This window comes from Crocodylus siamensis, chromosome 6 (assembly GCF_052110815.1).
Source record: "Crocodylus siamensis isolate JL-2025a chromosome 6, ASM5211081v1, whole genome shotgun sequence".
Lineage (NCBI taxonomy): Eukaryota > Metazoa > Chordata > Crocodylia > Crocodylidae > Crocodylus > Crocodylus siamensis.
The window spans coordinates 66357833-66372486 of NC_143400.1; the positions used below are offsets into that span (position 1 = coordinate 66357833).

Here is a 14654-nt window from a genome sequence, read left to right on the forward strand (position 1 = left end):
GTTCCCTGAATGAACCCCCTCATCTTAGGCCTAGTGCCCTTATTTGTCCTAGGGTAAGTTTTAGTTTCATAATTCTCTCATTCTTATGCAAGTCCCAGGATCTGGTCTGTTTCCAGGAGTCCTGTTAGTTCAGGCATCTGCAGTTCTTCCCTTTGGAAGCATGAACAATGAGATACAGTGGCAAAACAGCTTCTGTAAAAACAATGTATTTCAGTATTAGAAACATGCTGTCTATGCTAAGTCCTTTACCTAAGAGGCTTAAGCAGGCAGAGCTTCTTTAAACACCTGGCAGAGGACTGTCCTAGTTTGGCTCACTGAACAGTTTCTCCCATCTATCCGTAGCTAAATAACCTCTCCTTAAACTGCTGTAGTTCTGCAGTTCCTTTAAGGCTATGATAATTCTGGATAAAACTAGCTTTGCAGGTTGGGTGTGAAAGAGGGAAAAGTTTTCAAAGCTAACAGTTAAGGTATTGTCCCCTAATCTTCAAGTCTCTTGAGGTGGCTTGACCTGAACCAGTATTTAATTTGTTTGTTTTTCCTTACAGTTGGTTTTTGAACCAAATAAACAGATTCTAACATTACACATCACAATTGAATCCACTCCTGTCAGTCTGGATAAAACTTGAGATTGTGCCCAAACATCTTCCCTCCTTCCTTCATCCTACTCCCTGTAGTGTAGGGAAAGCTTGTAATATGAAGGTGTTCTCTTATTAAAAAAAAAAAAAAAAAAAAAAAAAGCCTGTAAAATCATGGACTGTCAGTGGTGGTCAAGTTTGTCTTTGCTGCAAAAGAAAAAAATAATTGAGGGTGTGTGTGTGTTTTAAGCCACTTTGTTTTAGAAAATAAATTGATAGAAGCTAGGGAAGACCATCTCCACAGGACTAGCCTGTGGTTACGTGTACATGAGTCAGTCTGAGTCAGGAGGTAGTCAGAGAACAAGCATTAGGATCTATAATAACCAAAGCTTTGCAGATAGCTAAACCACTGTGAATAAGTAGTTTGAATAAGTAATGATATATCATATAACACTGCATTTTTATTCTTTACGTTTTTGGTAATTATGCTAAAGATAAACAAATATCAAGTTTAACTAAGCTGCATCTCTTCAGACTACAGGGTTCAAGTCTCAACCCTTCAAAAAAAAATCTTTTCAGCAACTTCTGACTTACCCAACTTTTTCGTGATCTGTATGTGGCATGTGTTGGTGAGGAATGAGTGCTATAACCAGCTAAGATGTATATACTCATTCCTCACCAACTCATGCAACCTATAGATCATATATAAACAAGCCCTGTAGCTGTGTGTATAAACATAAACAATCCCTAAATAAATAAACTATATGTTACATTTAAGTGATTCAACTTTAATGAAATTCTGTAAGTATCAAAATCTGTTCTTGGATATTTCATTCCTGAGTCCCACTTCAGTGAGAACTTGCAAGGCACCAATATGGTCTTCCATTAAGAGTGAAATTTTTAAAATATATATACTTTGACAGGTATTTGAAACATGAATGTATTTAAATATACACTGGATATTTTGCTAGAATATCTTCAGGCAACCTCCCCCCCCTTTATGTAAGATCTAAAGTAATGGATCTTTTGTTCAGTTATAGGGATTTTTTCTTATTCCAACTCAACTCTGAAAAGATACTAATAAAGAAGGAAATAACTTAACAAGTCTTTTCTAGATTTGTATGCATCTAAAGTCATACTGGCCTGTCCAGTGACAAAAAATCAGTGTCTGCTACTTCTGTTTGTGCTGTAGAGTCAACACTGCGAGAGGGAGCTGGATTTTATTTCTTTTTGGGTAAGACCATATTATTTAAATTGCATGCACAGTGTCCATTTATGCTTGTCAAAATTTCATTTAAAGCTGGGGTTTGTACAAGTGCCACAGTTTGGCCTGTAGGCCTTCACAGTGGTGACGAACAAGGAGAATACCCTGTTCAACTTTAGTTTCCCAAGCTGAATTTGTAGGAGTGGCAAGAAGTTCTTTATTTAATTAAGTGCACTTGACATGTAAGGAAATAAGATCATTAACTTGACACTTCCAAAAACTGTTTGAAATTAAAGGTGTATTTTAATTGTAATATTGTTTTTAATGTTAGCAATATGTCAGCTGTCCATTTTACATTTTTGCTGTTTATCCTTTTTGGATTTAATGATTAAGATGCATTGAAGGTTAAAATGAGTTAGAATGTAGATGATTTGTAACACAGAAGTATGGCATTTAGGAATGTTATTATGCCAATGCATAGGTTTCAGGAATTTGCTTTTCAGCTAAAATTGGCCTTATGGCAGGGATTGGTCTTAATTTTAATCATGATTCTATTTGAGATTTAAATCATGATTTAAACCTTAAACCAAAAATAGAAGCACCACCTTTTACAGATGTGAAAACAGCCATTGCAGAACTCAAGAACAACAAGATACTTGGAACTACGGTGTTTAAGCTGAATGACAAAATATGGAGGGGGAAAATGCTTTATAAACAAATCCATAAAGAAATTCAGTTCTACCTGATGATTAGAGAGAAGATTTCATATGTCCCATCTTCAAAAAAAAGGTAGCAAACTGGAGTGTCAGAATTACATAGATATTGCCCTGTTAACAAATACCTATATTCAATGTCTTGCTACAGAGTTTATTACTGTATGCAGAGGAAATTCTGGGAGAACACCAGTGTGGTTTACTCAAGAATAGACTGGTGATAGACCAGATCTTCTCCCTAAGACAAATAGTTGTGGGTAAAAATGGAAGTATAATCGGAGCTTACACATTCTGTTCGTAGACTCCCAGAAAGCATACTCAAAAAAAGTTTGTGGGTCATATTAGCTGAATTAGGAGCTCGCAATAAACTTATTGAACTTTGTTGCTGCTGGGACTCGAGTAGTTGCTCTCGTGCTGCTCTTGCTCGGGTGACTGATGTCGTGCACCTCTTGGATTTGCGCTTCTGCCTGAGCTGGTGACTTCTGCCCGAATCCTTGACCCCACGCTTGCCTGCCATGACTTGATGACCTCAGTGTCCAGGGCCAGTCATCAGGCGTGCTCGTTGGCCCCAAAGTTCATCCTGGCGGTTACTCTTGGGGCTTATACACCCCAGCCTCACGCCTCCTGTGTAGCAGCCATATGTTGGTCGGCGTCTCGCTCCTGCGACCCTCGACCGGGTCCTGCTCACATCCCTCCCGACACTACCCGACCTACAATGGGAGTCAACTACTTTCCCAACCCCTCGGAGCCTGGGGTAGAACCAAAATCACGGAGAAAGAAAAAGGAAACCCAGACACAAAAACCAGGCATACTGCCCCTTTAACTACCTCTCCGCACTTAACCGGGATACTGGCTGCCTTATCCCTGTAGGCACCCCGCTCCCTGTCTACTCTAAGGCACCTCCCGGTCCAGCAGCGAAGTTCCCTCCAGCGGTGCTTCTGCCTGGACTCGCTGTCTCTCTGCCTCGGATCGGGTCTTCTCCGGCATGCCTTCTGCAGTTCCTCTGTAGTGATTCAGGTGTCCCCCTGCCGCCTTATCTGCAGCATTGTTGAGCTGCTTCTCTTCTTTCGCCCACCTTCCGTCCCGGCCATTCCTGGTGTTCGGGTCCGGTACTCCTGCTCATCTCTGCTGCAGGGACCCTGGCAGCAACGCCCTCTCTCCTCTCTGCTCCGTGGTGTCCGCCGCCCTTTTTAGCTGAGCCGGCTGGCATTTGGCACTGATGTCACCGGCAGGCTGCAGCTGTATAAATAAGCGGCTGACGAGCTGCACGGGTTCTGTATTCTGCCCTGTTTCCCTAGTTGCCGGTGAGTATTCCCGCGTCCCAGGACAAACTTATTAAAGTTTGTATGTGTGATGCAAGAAACAGAACTGGTGCCTATGGAAGAAAATTGCACTGGATTGAGACTGTCACGGGGCGGGGACCCAGGAGCAGCCGTGATCTCTCTTGGTGCCCCTACTGTGCCAAGTTGCCTGTCTGGCGCCCTCGTTCATGCCCGCCGCGACTTTGGTTCTCTAATGTTAATGGGAGGCTGCCTTTACTTGCCCCCTTGGACCAGTGCTCTTGCCCTTCAGGTCCCTTCTCTCTACAAATAGTTCTTGTGCCCCAACCCTATGGGCGTCGCATGGCTCCTTCCACCCCAATACCACGCCCGAAGCCCCTGGGGTGTTCCGGACGCTATCGTGTCTATCCTCCTCCTTAGTGGCCCTCTCCCCAGGGCCTCTGAGCATGTGCTCACCCCCACTGGCCTCCTTAATCCCATACTTGCCCTCCCCGGGCTATAGTTGTACTCTCGCCCTCACCAGGCCCTCTAGTCTGGTCCTCGCCCTCACCGGGCTCTCTAGTCATACACTTGCCCTCTCCCGGGGCCTCTCTGTGTACATGCCCTCTCCTGGGGCCTCTCACTAAGCTCGCCCCCCATCTGGGCCTCTCACTAAGCTTGCCCCCCTTGTCTGGGCCTTCTCGATAAGGTTCGCCCCCCCCCCCCCCCGTCTGGGGCCTCTCCCATACAGACAGTGCCCCACTGGGCCTGTCTCTCCACACTCACACTCTCGCCCCCACCCGGGGCCTGTCTCACCTCGCACTCGCCCTTCTCCGGGCTTCTACTTGCGCACTCGCCCTTCTCTGGGCCCACCACAATGCTCTCGCCCTCCCTGGGCCTATGCTCGTGCTCCTCGCCCTCCCTGGGCCTATGCTCATGCTCCTTGCGCTTCTTCGCCGGCGCTCGGGCCTGTGCTCGCGCTTCTTCGCCGGCGCTCGGGGCTGAGGTGGCCTCGGCCTTACCTGGCCCCAGACCCCTTCCTTGGGTCCTACGCTCACTGGGCTTCTTCAACTACCGCCCACACGGGGCTGGGGTCACTACACCCCAAACGCAGCGCCTCCCGGCGCCAAACTGCTGTGTCTTCTCCGGCACCCAAACGTGTATCCTCCCAGGGCACCAGGAACCCCCACGCTACTGGGGAGCTCCCCTGAGGCCTCCTTCAACCCCTACAGCCTCACCTGGTCCTCCGGTATTACACAAACGACCAAACCGAAAACATAAAGCCATGAGCCAATCAGCCGTAACCCAAAATAAGCCTCCTGGCTATAACATCAATTCCCAGGCAACCTGGCCCTCTTTCAGTAACTCCCTGTCGGGGTTCTCTCCACCCCGTATCATCATGGCAACGCTTGAGCGGCCAGGCTGCTCTACCCTGCTCTGCTCTGCTCTGCTCTACAGCAGAGCTCCTGCTGCTCAGGCTGCCAGAGGGGAACTGACTTCTGGCCTCAGCCTGACTGCTTATAAAGGCCAGGCCCTGCCCCCTTCTGGTTATCTGACCAAATTGGTTGCCCCGGCAACCATCACCTGCACTGCCCTGAAGATTGGCAGCTGGGCCCTTATTACCATTACCAGTAGTGCGCACCCTAGTGCTCTGCTGCAGAGACAAGGAGATGGTCTTATTCTACCTGACACCGGAAAAAAGTAATTGGGAGCATAAATAACATGAGCAGAGGAGTTCAGCTAAATGGAGAGCATAAAGTTCTCATAAGCTGGTGATTAAACTTTCATAAGAAAAAAATATGAACAATACAGAAGCTGTGTATACTCACATAACAAGTGAAGCAAAGAAAACAGACTAGGGATAGAGATTACACAAACTGGTATAGGTGACCTGTAACTGGTTCAGATCTGTAATACAACAGAAATTCAGCACTCACAAAATGCTTTGAAAATGACTGAAACTAGGGCTGTGCAAAATTTCAACCCATGTTTTGTTTTGAAAGTATTTCGAGCTCGAAACACTGAAACCTAATGCAAGGCTTTGAAACAACTTGGAAACAAAATAGAGGCTCTCTAAATGTTTCAAAAAATTTGAAGAGTTTCAAGTTTTGATGCTGGGCTTGCATGGAAATACAAACTAAGGAGAGAGAGAGAGGGAGGAAGGACTGCTCCGGTATTGTCATGTGTTGCTGGCCAGTGACTGTGATCGTTCCCTGAGGTCCCTTCCAATGCTGGTGCTCTGGGGGAGGGATGGAGAAGGAGCATAAAAGCATGGTTTGAAATGAGCTTTGTCAGCCATGCCTTTGTCTGCTTGCTGCTGGCAAAGACAGGTCAGTATCAGGAGCATCAGGAAGACTCTTGCTTCCTATTTGCTAGTCTGTTCCTAGAAAGTAGGATACAATTCTTTCCAAAATACCCGAATCCCCTTTCCTAATCCATTCCTTTCAATGTATTTCTCCCCCAAAATCCTCTTTTGTTATTCTCTGTAATTCTTTTGCCACGTAAGAGAAATCTGTGTTTCCCCTGACAGTCTGCATTGACTGCAGGAAAGCGCAACATATATTACAGAACATGTATGTATTTATGTACTACATAAATATATTGTGTTACAGAAACACACACAGATTTTCCAGCAAATGAAACATGAAGCATGCTTGAAAGGCAGGGGTGGAAGAGCGAGTAGAGGGAGAGCTCCAAGTCCCCCTCCCCACAAAAACCATAGATGCAGCCTTTTTCTAACAAGTAGCAGCCATGCTGCTTCTGCTAGTGGCACCAAGGAGATGGCAGCAGTATCTGCATCCTCTCCAATAACACCCGCCATAATAACAACCCCAAGCACTACCACCATAACAACAACAAGTAGCACCAGCATTACAATCTCCTTCACCCCAATTTCAATTGCCAGCCTGAGCCTTCCAGTTCCAGAGGAAGAGCTGGAGCTGGATCTGGACTGAGTGCCATAGCAAGGGAAATTCTGGGGAAGGAGGGGGAATCATCTGAGTTTGTGCTCCACACCCCTCAAGTTTTCCCCTAGACCCAGGTCTCTTTCCCCAGAAGGCACTTTGGAGGAGGTTGCGGTAGAAGTTGTGGAAACATTGGAATTGTGATGCACTACAACCTGCCAGACGTTTGACTCCCCAGGTACCTGTCCACTTTTACCTGCTACATCCTTCTTACCTCCCCCCCTCCCCCCCGCAGCCCCAGCCTCTCTCTCACCCCTGACGCCTCCATTTCCATTTTCACTGACTGGTTTTCTTGCCTGCATTGCATGCTAGCCTCTGGCTTCTTTAGTATTCCTTGCATCCAGGAAGAGCTCACACACCAACTGCAGGTGGTTCATTAGCCTGACAAAGGGTTCTCAATCTGAAAGCTTGCTAAGATACATTTCTCCAACTATTCAGTTGGTCTACTAAAAGCTATCAGATTGACCCAAAGAGCCTTGTCTGCCATGTTCTTAGACCAGTATGGCTACAACCTACATCCCTAGCACCTATCTCCAGTCAGCTGACCAGAAGGAAGCAGGGCCCTGGGCACATCTAAGCCCCAGGGCTGGACCTGGCAGGGAGAAGTATCTGGCAGCTGCTGGAGAAGAAGCTCCTGCAGGAAAGGAAAGAAAGGCTCTGTAGCTGCTTGGCTACTTGAAATGCTAGTGCTACTGTGCTGCTTACCTGTTGTTATTTAAAGTGTTGGACTGGGCTGGGGCTCTAGGGAAGGAGGCACACTACCATGTCATGTAGAGGGCTCAGCAACAGGGGCATAGAGAGCCCAGCAACAATAAAAGGTAGAGTGAAAGTGAGACCTCATTACAGGGATGATATTGATAGGCATAGGGCATGGTAAGGGAGGGCTGGAGCTACGCATCTACCCCATAAGACTTAGAGTGTCCCCTTGAGGCACCTACTTAAAGTGGGACCCAACAAGGGGTCCAAGAACCTACAGGGTTTAGTGGGGTCCATTAGGACCGTGACTGAGCTGAAGCTTGAGGGCAGCCTCCCTATTTATTATCTTTTCCAACAAGATGTGGCGAGAAGAGAAGGCATCTGCAGAGCGGAGCTGGCACAGTTACAGGGCCATAGGGGTATCATGGCCACCTCTAGGGACCCTACTGCATGACAGAGTGCAGTTTCCCAGAAACCCCTGCATCTATTGCCTTGAAAGCTGGCAAGCTTCATGGCCTCAGAAGGGGCTAGTATCCCTGCTGTTTTCATCCTGCTCCACCTTAAAACACACGTGACGAGTTTTGCTTGTCAGCAGTTTGAGGTGCAGTTTATCAGAACCCCCTGCACCTATCTCCTTGAAACTTGACAGGCTTCATGGCTTTAGAAGGGGCTACCATCCCTGCTGTTTTCATTTGAATTGGGCAAGAAATGAGAAAGTTATAGCCTATGTGTGAAACACCGAAAAGGTTTCAATGAAATGAAACAGAACAGTACTTTGGAACAGCAAAATGAAACACTGTCCCTTTGAAAAAGTGAATCTGAAATCAAAATGACGTGTTGCCATTTTGTACAGCCGTAACCGAAACCAGTTTAAGATAAACCTGCATGGACATAGTATCAGACTTAGATGCTTTAGATTAAATTAGTTTATTGAACTTTTGTCCCAAATCCTCTCCAGATTCAAGTTAACTTGCAGCCTCCCAGCATCCTAGGGTTCTTTGTGTCTTCCTCACAAACCTCCCCTTGCAGGGTGAGCAGGCTAGCTGTGGCCCAAGCTGTCTGCTCTAGCTGAGCAGGGAGTTATGCTCTAGTGCCCCTCCCTAGCTCTTGGCCTGGCCCCTGCATGCATATGGCTGCATTTCTGGAATCCAAAAGCAAATGTCTTTTCACTTGTTTATTGGTTCAATCTATGCACCCTAGACTAACCTGTGAAGATTGAATCGATTCAGCCTCTGGCTTTTTGACGGTCTGTGCTTAGTCCAAGTAAGCATGGATAAAACAGTATCTGCTGGTAAATAGGACAGCAGTAAATTGGGGACCCCATATAATAGTAAATATATTTTAGGCAAGTGACCCTTTTCAAATATTTTGGTACTATCATAGCACAGCGTGATAATATAAAGGAAGAGTGAAAGCAGGAAGTAGAGCCTACTGTGCTTTCCATAATCTTCTGTCATCCAAGCCCATTCCAAGGAAAATTAAATTTCAAGTCTATAAAAACATAATCGGGCCTTATGTAACCTCTGGCAGTCACTCCTGGGTTCTCTTTCAAACAAACAAGTGCTACTAGATTGTTTTGAAAGGAAGATTTTTCAGAAAATCTTTGGTGCACAGTATGATCCCATAACATAAGAATGGTGCGTGAGAACCAATGAGTTATATCAATTGTACAGAGACCCAAGACAGATGCAGGAAATCAGAGCATAGTGACTAGTGGCTGGGCCATTGTGAAAGAATGGAAACCATCTGGACACAAAGAAAATGCTCCTTGGGGTGCTAGATGGGAGAAGGTCTCTTGGACCACCAACATGAAATAGCTAGATGATGTAGTATCAGACCTACAAAAATGTGAATGACTGGAGAATGGAGGCATACAGCAGACAGGAATGGATGAAGGTAGTGGGGGGTAGCCAAGGGCCTCTCGGATATGTAGTATTAAATTGTTACTGGTGGTGGTATCTTAGTAGTCAATCAAAATATGCCTAAAGGCTGTTGACTACAGGGACTGATCTTAAATCATGAGCTAAAAAACCTAGCTGTCTCCTTTTCAAATCAGTACTGGATCCATAAACATAAAGACCAAACGCTTTGAGTAGGGTATATCAACAGTCTATTTGTCTAGATTATGCCTGGATAAAGTAGATTACATTATATCCGTAACTGTATCATATCTGAGACCAATAAGTAGCCTTTTTTGTCAAATAAATGCAATATCATACTTCCAGTATTTTTTTTAATAAAAGCAAAATAGGAACAGTTTCTAACAGATTAGAACATTTAAAACTGTTAGATGGAATGCTACTGATGTGAATGGGAATGGAGGGAACTGGAGTAGTTCCATCATTAGTTTCATGTATTCGGTTCATGGTCTGAGAACTTTACCTTAAAGATTCTGTGTAGAATGTTAATCTTGATTTTTATGTTTGTGAATCTAAGATTTTTATTTCTTCACGTGTAGATTAAAACTTAATTGCCTATTGCTTTCATGACTGAGTACAACATGTAGGCCAGCAAAATCTTAAGACCTATATTACTCCTATTTCCCCCCCCCCCCCCCCGTATATTTTACTGCAGGTTTACCTTAAAATATAATCAGGTACACAATTGTGTAATTAAATATTTGTATGAATAATTCAAGAACTTGAGTCAGAACTATGCTGTTTTTATGATTTAAGACATTAGCTATCTTTTATTAAGCATTTTATTTCTATATGCAGTTATGTGGGCATGTTTCCACATGCTCCTGGATGTCGAGCTGGGTACTTTTAATTAGCAAGCCACGCTAATTAAAAGCGCCTGCACGTCCCATGTTTCAGTGTTGTTGTGCATCCCTGCGCTGAAAAAATGGTAGTGGGGAACTTTGAGCTAAAGCTTATTGGTTTTATTTCAAAGTGCCCTGCTGCCATTTTGTCAACTCGGAGATGCATGGCAATGCGCATCAGTTTCTGTGCTCCAACAGACTTGATTAATCGAGCCTGCTTAGTGTGTCGGACGGAGCAGGCTTCCTGCATGTGTATAGGAGCCCTATCTGTTCAGCTTGGATTCCTTCTGTGTCTGTTTTGTTATTTTTTTTTATTTTTAAATGCTAATAAATGAAGATATTTTTCTCTTATTTTCTGCTACATTTTCAAAGCTTTCCAAAGATGAAACGTAAAGTTGCAAATCTTTGCTTACAAAGTGGCAGACTGTACTTCAATTAACATTCTTGTCAGAATCATTGTGAACATAACTGCTGAATGGGCTTCTAGTACATACTTTTATCCTTTTCTTCTGCTTCTGACTTGGGTAATGAAGTGTAGATGTGGTTGTTACATGCCAGTTGGGCAAGAGCCAAAACCAAGATGTTTGTACATGTTCAGATATTGGCAGGATTCCCTTTATTCTTGTTGTCAAAGGATCTTTTTATTGCCACAGACATAAATATTTCTCTGTTGCAGTACGGTCTATAGATATTGCATTTGGGAAGGCTGCTTTTAAACACAGTAAGCCAAACCTGGAATCTCTGACAGGAGTCCCTAACTACATACACTACGTATTGTGAAAGGGAAGGTATCTATGGATTTCTACAACTGCCACTGCCCATAGACTTAAATGATAAGTTCTTTTGCACTTACCTTTGGTAGATGTATTATGAATTTTTAGCTTTGTCACACATCTCCTATAGCTGTCTGAAGAAGCTGTATTTTCCTTCTATGTTCCAGTGTCCTGATTGCTGTGGTGATGGGGAAAGGTCAGAGCCAGTCTCCCTTATACTAACACTCAAAAAACTTCTTTGAAGGGAGAAATAGGAACTCTCCTTTCGATAACTAGGTATACTTTGCAGCCACAAAGACATCTTTGTAATTTCTGTGACCTGGGATTAAAGCAATAATGATTCTTAAGATTTGCTAAACTTTGCTTTGTCAGTGCTTTTGAGTGCAAGACATTCTTTATCAGGACCTGACGAAGAATGCCTTGCATTCAAAAGCTTGCTTGACTTTACCCAACTACATAGTGGATCCAATAAAAGATATCCCCCTACAAAATCCTTGCTTCTTGCATTTAGATTATCATAGTTTAAAGTTAGAAAGCAAAAGATGGACTTTCACTGTATAAAATGAATGTAACCATACTATTCTCTCACGTAAGTCAGCAACCAGGTAAGTATCCTTAGTTTAGAGCTTGTTACTTGAGTTTCAGGAGTGATTCTAGGCACTGCAGTAGATTCTCAGTGCATTATGAAACTATTTAATAGCAGCAGAATACTGGTGATTGGAACCCTGAAACATTGGCTCAGAGGAATGTGATCTTATAATAATTAAAGATAAAATAACTAAAATTGTGTGTGTTGCCTCAAACTGTTTTATTTTTCATGGTAGAGACCTGAATTTTGACTCTAAGATAATTTAGTGTAAGGAGTTTGCTAACTTATATTTTTGTAAAAATAACAAGGGCAGGGGAAGAAATATTTGTTAGTTCTTCCTTGGTTGCCTTGTGTGTTGGATTTTATGGCCTAAGAAATAAGAGCAGTAAATTGCATAGGAACTTAAATAGCAGTTAAAGGTGAGATTTGAACTCTTGGGCTGTGTCTAGACATGCAGGCACATGCACTTTGTGGCTCGACAGACTGCATGCAAGGAATGTTAAAACGTCCTACACTGCAGATTTGCAGCATGGAGCCAAAACTTGCAACTGGGAAATTTTGGTAACAAAAAAAAGTGCCGGGGAAAAAAAGTGGTGTGGCAGAAGACATGGAGGCCTGGTTGCCAGCCAGAGCATCTCCACTCTTACAGTCGTGCCCTGGCTTCTCTAGCACTACGGGAGCTGGGAGGAGCTGAGCCAGGGCAGTTTGCCTGAAGTAGAACAACTTCTCGCTCACCAAAGTGCAAGTGCAGGGGTGTGTACTGCTGCAAAAAGTGGCTGTACAAGGTTGTGCCAGTACTATTTTTGCTGCTGGAAGTGCACAACCCTGCACATCTGTATGTGGTCTTGGTATTCTTCTGAAGTAGTCTGAGTAGGGAAGAGCAAGAATGCACCAGTCCTGAAGAGTTCTGGTGTGTGTACCATGCTAGACTTCAGACACTTTTTTGGTAATAAATATAACAAAAATCATGTGAAGATAAAACTGAAATCTGTAACGCAATATAACTTAAACTATGATGAAGCTACTGCTGCACTCTAGTAGCTGTGTTCGAGGAAGTTGGTCAGGCATTGATAACTAAGTCATTGGTGACTTAGCTAGGAACCAGCACTTGTAAACTTTTTAATAGTCCATGACTGCTAAATGTTTAACAAATACATTTGTCCTCAGTGAGCGCTACATATTCATTCATGCACAGTAACTGCACATTTAGTTTAGTAGTTGCTTAATGAAGTACTATCTAAATGCAGTAATTATAGTTACTGCACAGGAGTGCTGGCACATGGTTTTTTCATGATGGTTACTGTGCAATAGCCTAACAACACTGCACAGTAGCTTATTAGCATCGCTTTTGACTGGCATGCTACGGCGCAGTGTTGTTGGGTTACCTCCACAATAGGTATAGATGCACCATTGAGTGCTGCATTTTACACCTCAGTTTCTGATTTTATAATGATAGCCATTTACTTTGGATCTTTTTGATAATTAAGTACTGATATTTATAAAGGACTGGGTTTTTCCTCTGGGGGTTTTTTTTTTTTAATCCATTGGTTAGAGGTGCATCTGGGCACTTCTGTGCCCTGGGCTGTGGCAGTGCACAGGCAAGTGTGATTAGCTGGAGAAGTACTAGTGTTTGCAACCGTGCTGGCAGCTCAGTGGCTGCTCAGGGTACTTCTCCACCCTGTCCCCCAGCTTGGTGTCCAGGACCAATATTCCACTTGCGTGCTATTCCACCCCACCCTTTGCTATGCTGCTGATTTTGGTTGCCTCCAGTTATCCATGTATGCCCATATTACTCGCTGAATATTTGTATTGTACTTTAGGACCTTGTTACCTATGATCTTGTTCTCCTAGGAGCCTGTACTTCACATTTCTTTTTTTGTAATTGTGTTATTGAAATGGAAGATAAGGAGCAATGCAGGTATAGAATTTCTTAATTTTTTTTTTTACATATCCATATATTCCTTAAACTTTTCTGCAAGGTCCTCAAGTAAAATGGATCAAAATCCCATCTGAACTGGAGAAAAAAACAGAAAAGACAAGAGCAAGCCTAAGAAAAGCTTTAATTTATGGAGATCATGCAGTAAATATTGAAAGCCGCAGGTTACAAGTAAAGTATTATTGTCAGAAAATACAATTGAACTAGTGCAACAGCAGGATTCATACATAAATTGCCAATAGTAAAAGATACTCAGTTATCAAATGAGGCAATACAAATGAAAATGTATAATCTAATAGAATATAGTTGCTCGTTTCAGAAGTATGTATAAAATATTCCTTCTGGTATCGAGGTGCAGAAGTGCATTTAGGTTGGCTTACTCCCCTGTTGCGATTACTAGATTCATAAGCATTTTACATCGTGCGTATATTTCAGACTTTTAAAATATATTAATGATCCTTTATTTTATGTTTACTAAAAAAAAAATTTGTTCGTATGCAGAGTTTTCCATCTGATGAGGGCTGGCCATTTGCTAAATACCTAGGAGCATGTGGAAGAATGGTGGCTGTCAACTATGTTGGAGAAGAACTATGGAGTTACTTCAATGCACCATGGGAAAAACGAGTGGACCTGGCCTGGCAGTTAATGGAAATAGCAGAGCAACTGACTAACAATGACTTTGAATTTGCACTCTACCTCCTTGATGTTAGTTTTGACAACTTTGCAGTTGGACCTAGAGATGGGAAGGTTATTATTGTAGATGCAGAAAACGTTCTGGTGGCAGACAAAAGGTTAATCAGACAAAGTAAGTTGTTTTCCCTTTTATAACTGTATGCTTAAAAAATTTAAGTCTTAAAAGCATGTGAAGCTGCCATATATTTTTTTTTTTTTTTAACCAGACCCTTTGGTTTTACAAATAGAATTCTGATTGGTTGAGATAAAACACTTCATGAACCTCTTGAAGGAAAATTGGTAGGTTCACGAGTACACCTATTCACCTGGATTTAATATTTGTATTTGTAAAAGAGAAGTATCTAAAGTTGGGGAAGGATTAAATAACCTGATGCCACCTAGCAAAATTGCCTGTTGCAGACATTTAAAAAAAAATCGGTGTTTTTACTCAATTTTTTTCCCCCTGTATAGTGTCTCCTGTGCATGCCTTTTGACTTCTTCATGTTCCTCTAA

General features: G+C 43.2%; 1 protein-coding gene across 1 annotated transcript in view; it reads left to right on the plus strand.

The window, feature by feature from the left end:
• Positions 1 to 14654, plus strand: part of DIPK2A (divergent protein kinase domain 2A) — a 33870-nt gene that overhangs the window by 11280 nt on the left and 7936 nt on the right. The window contains exon 2 of the mRNA XM_090051415.1: positions 13971 to 14274. Within this exon, the coding sequence (XP_089907541.1) occupies positions 13971 to 14274 (304 nt within the window). The remainder of the gene's footprint in view (positions 1 to 13970; positions 14275 to 14654) is intronic.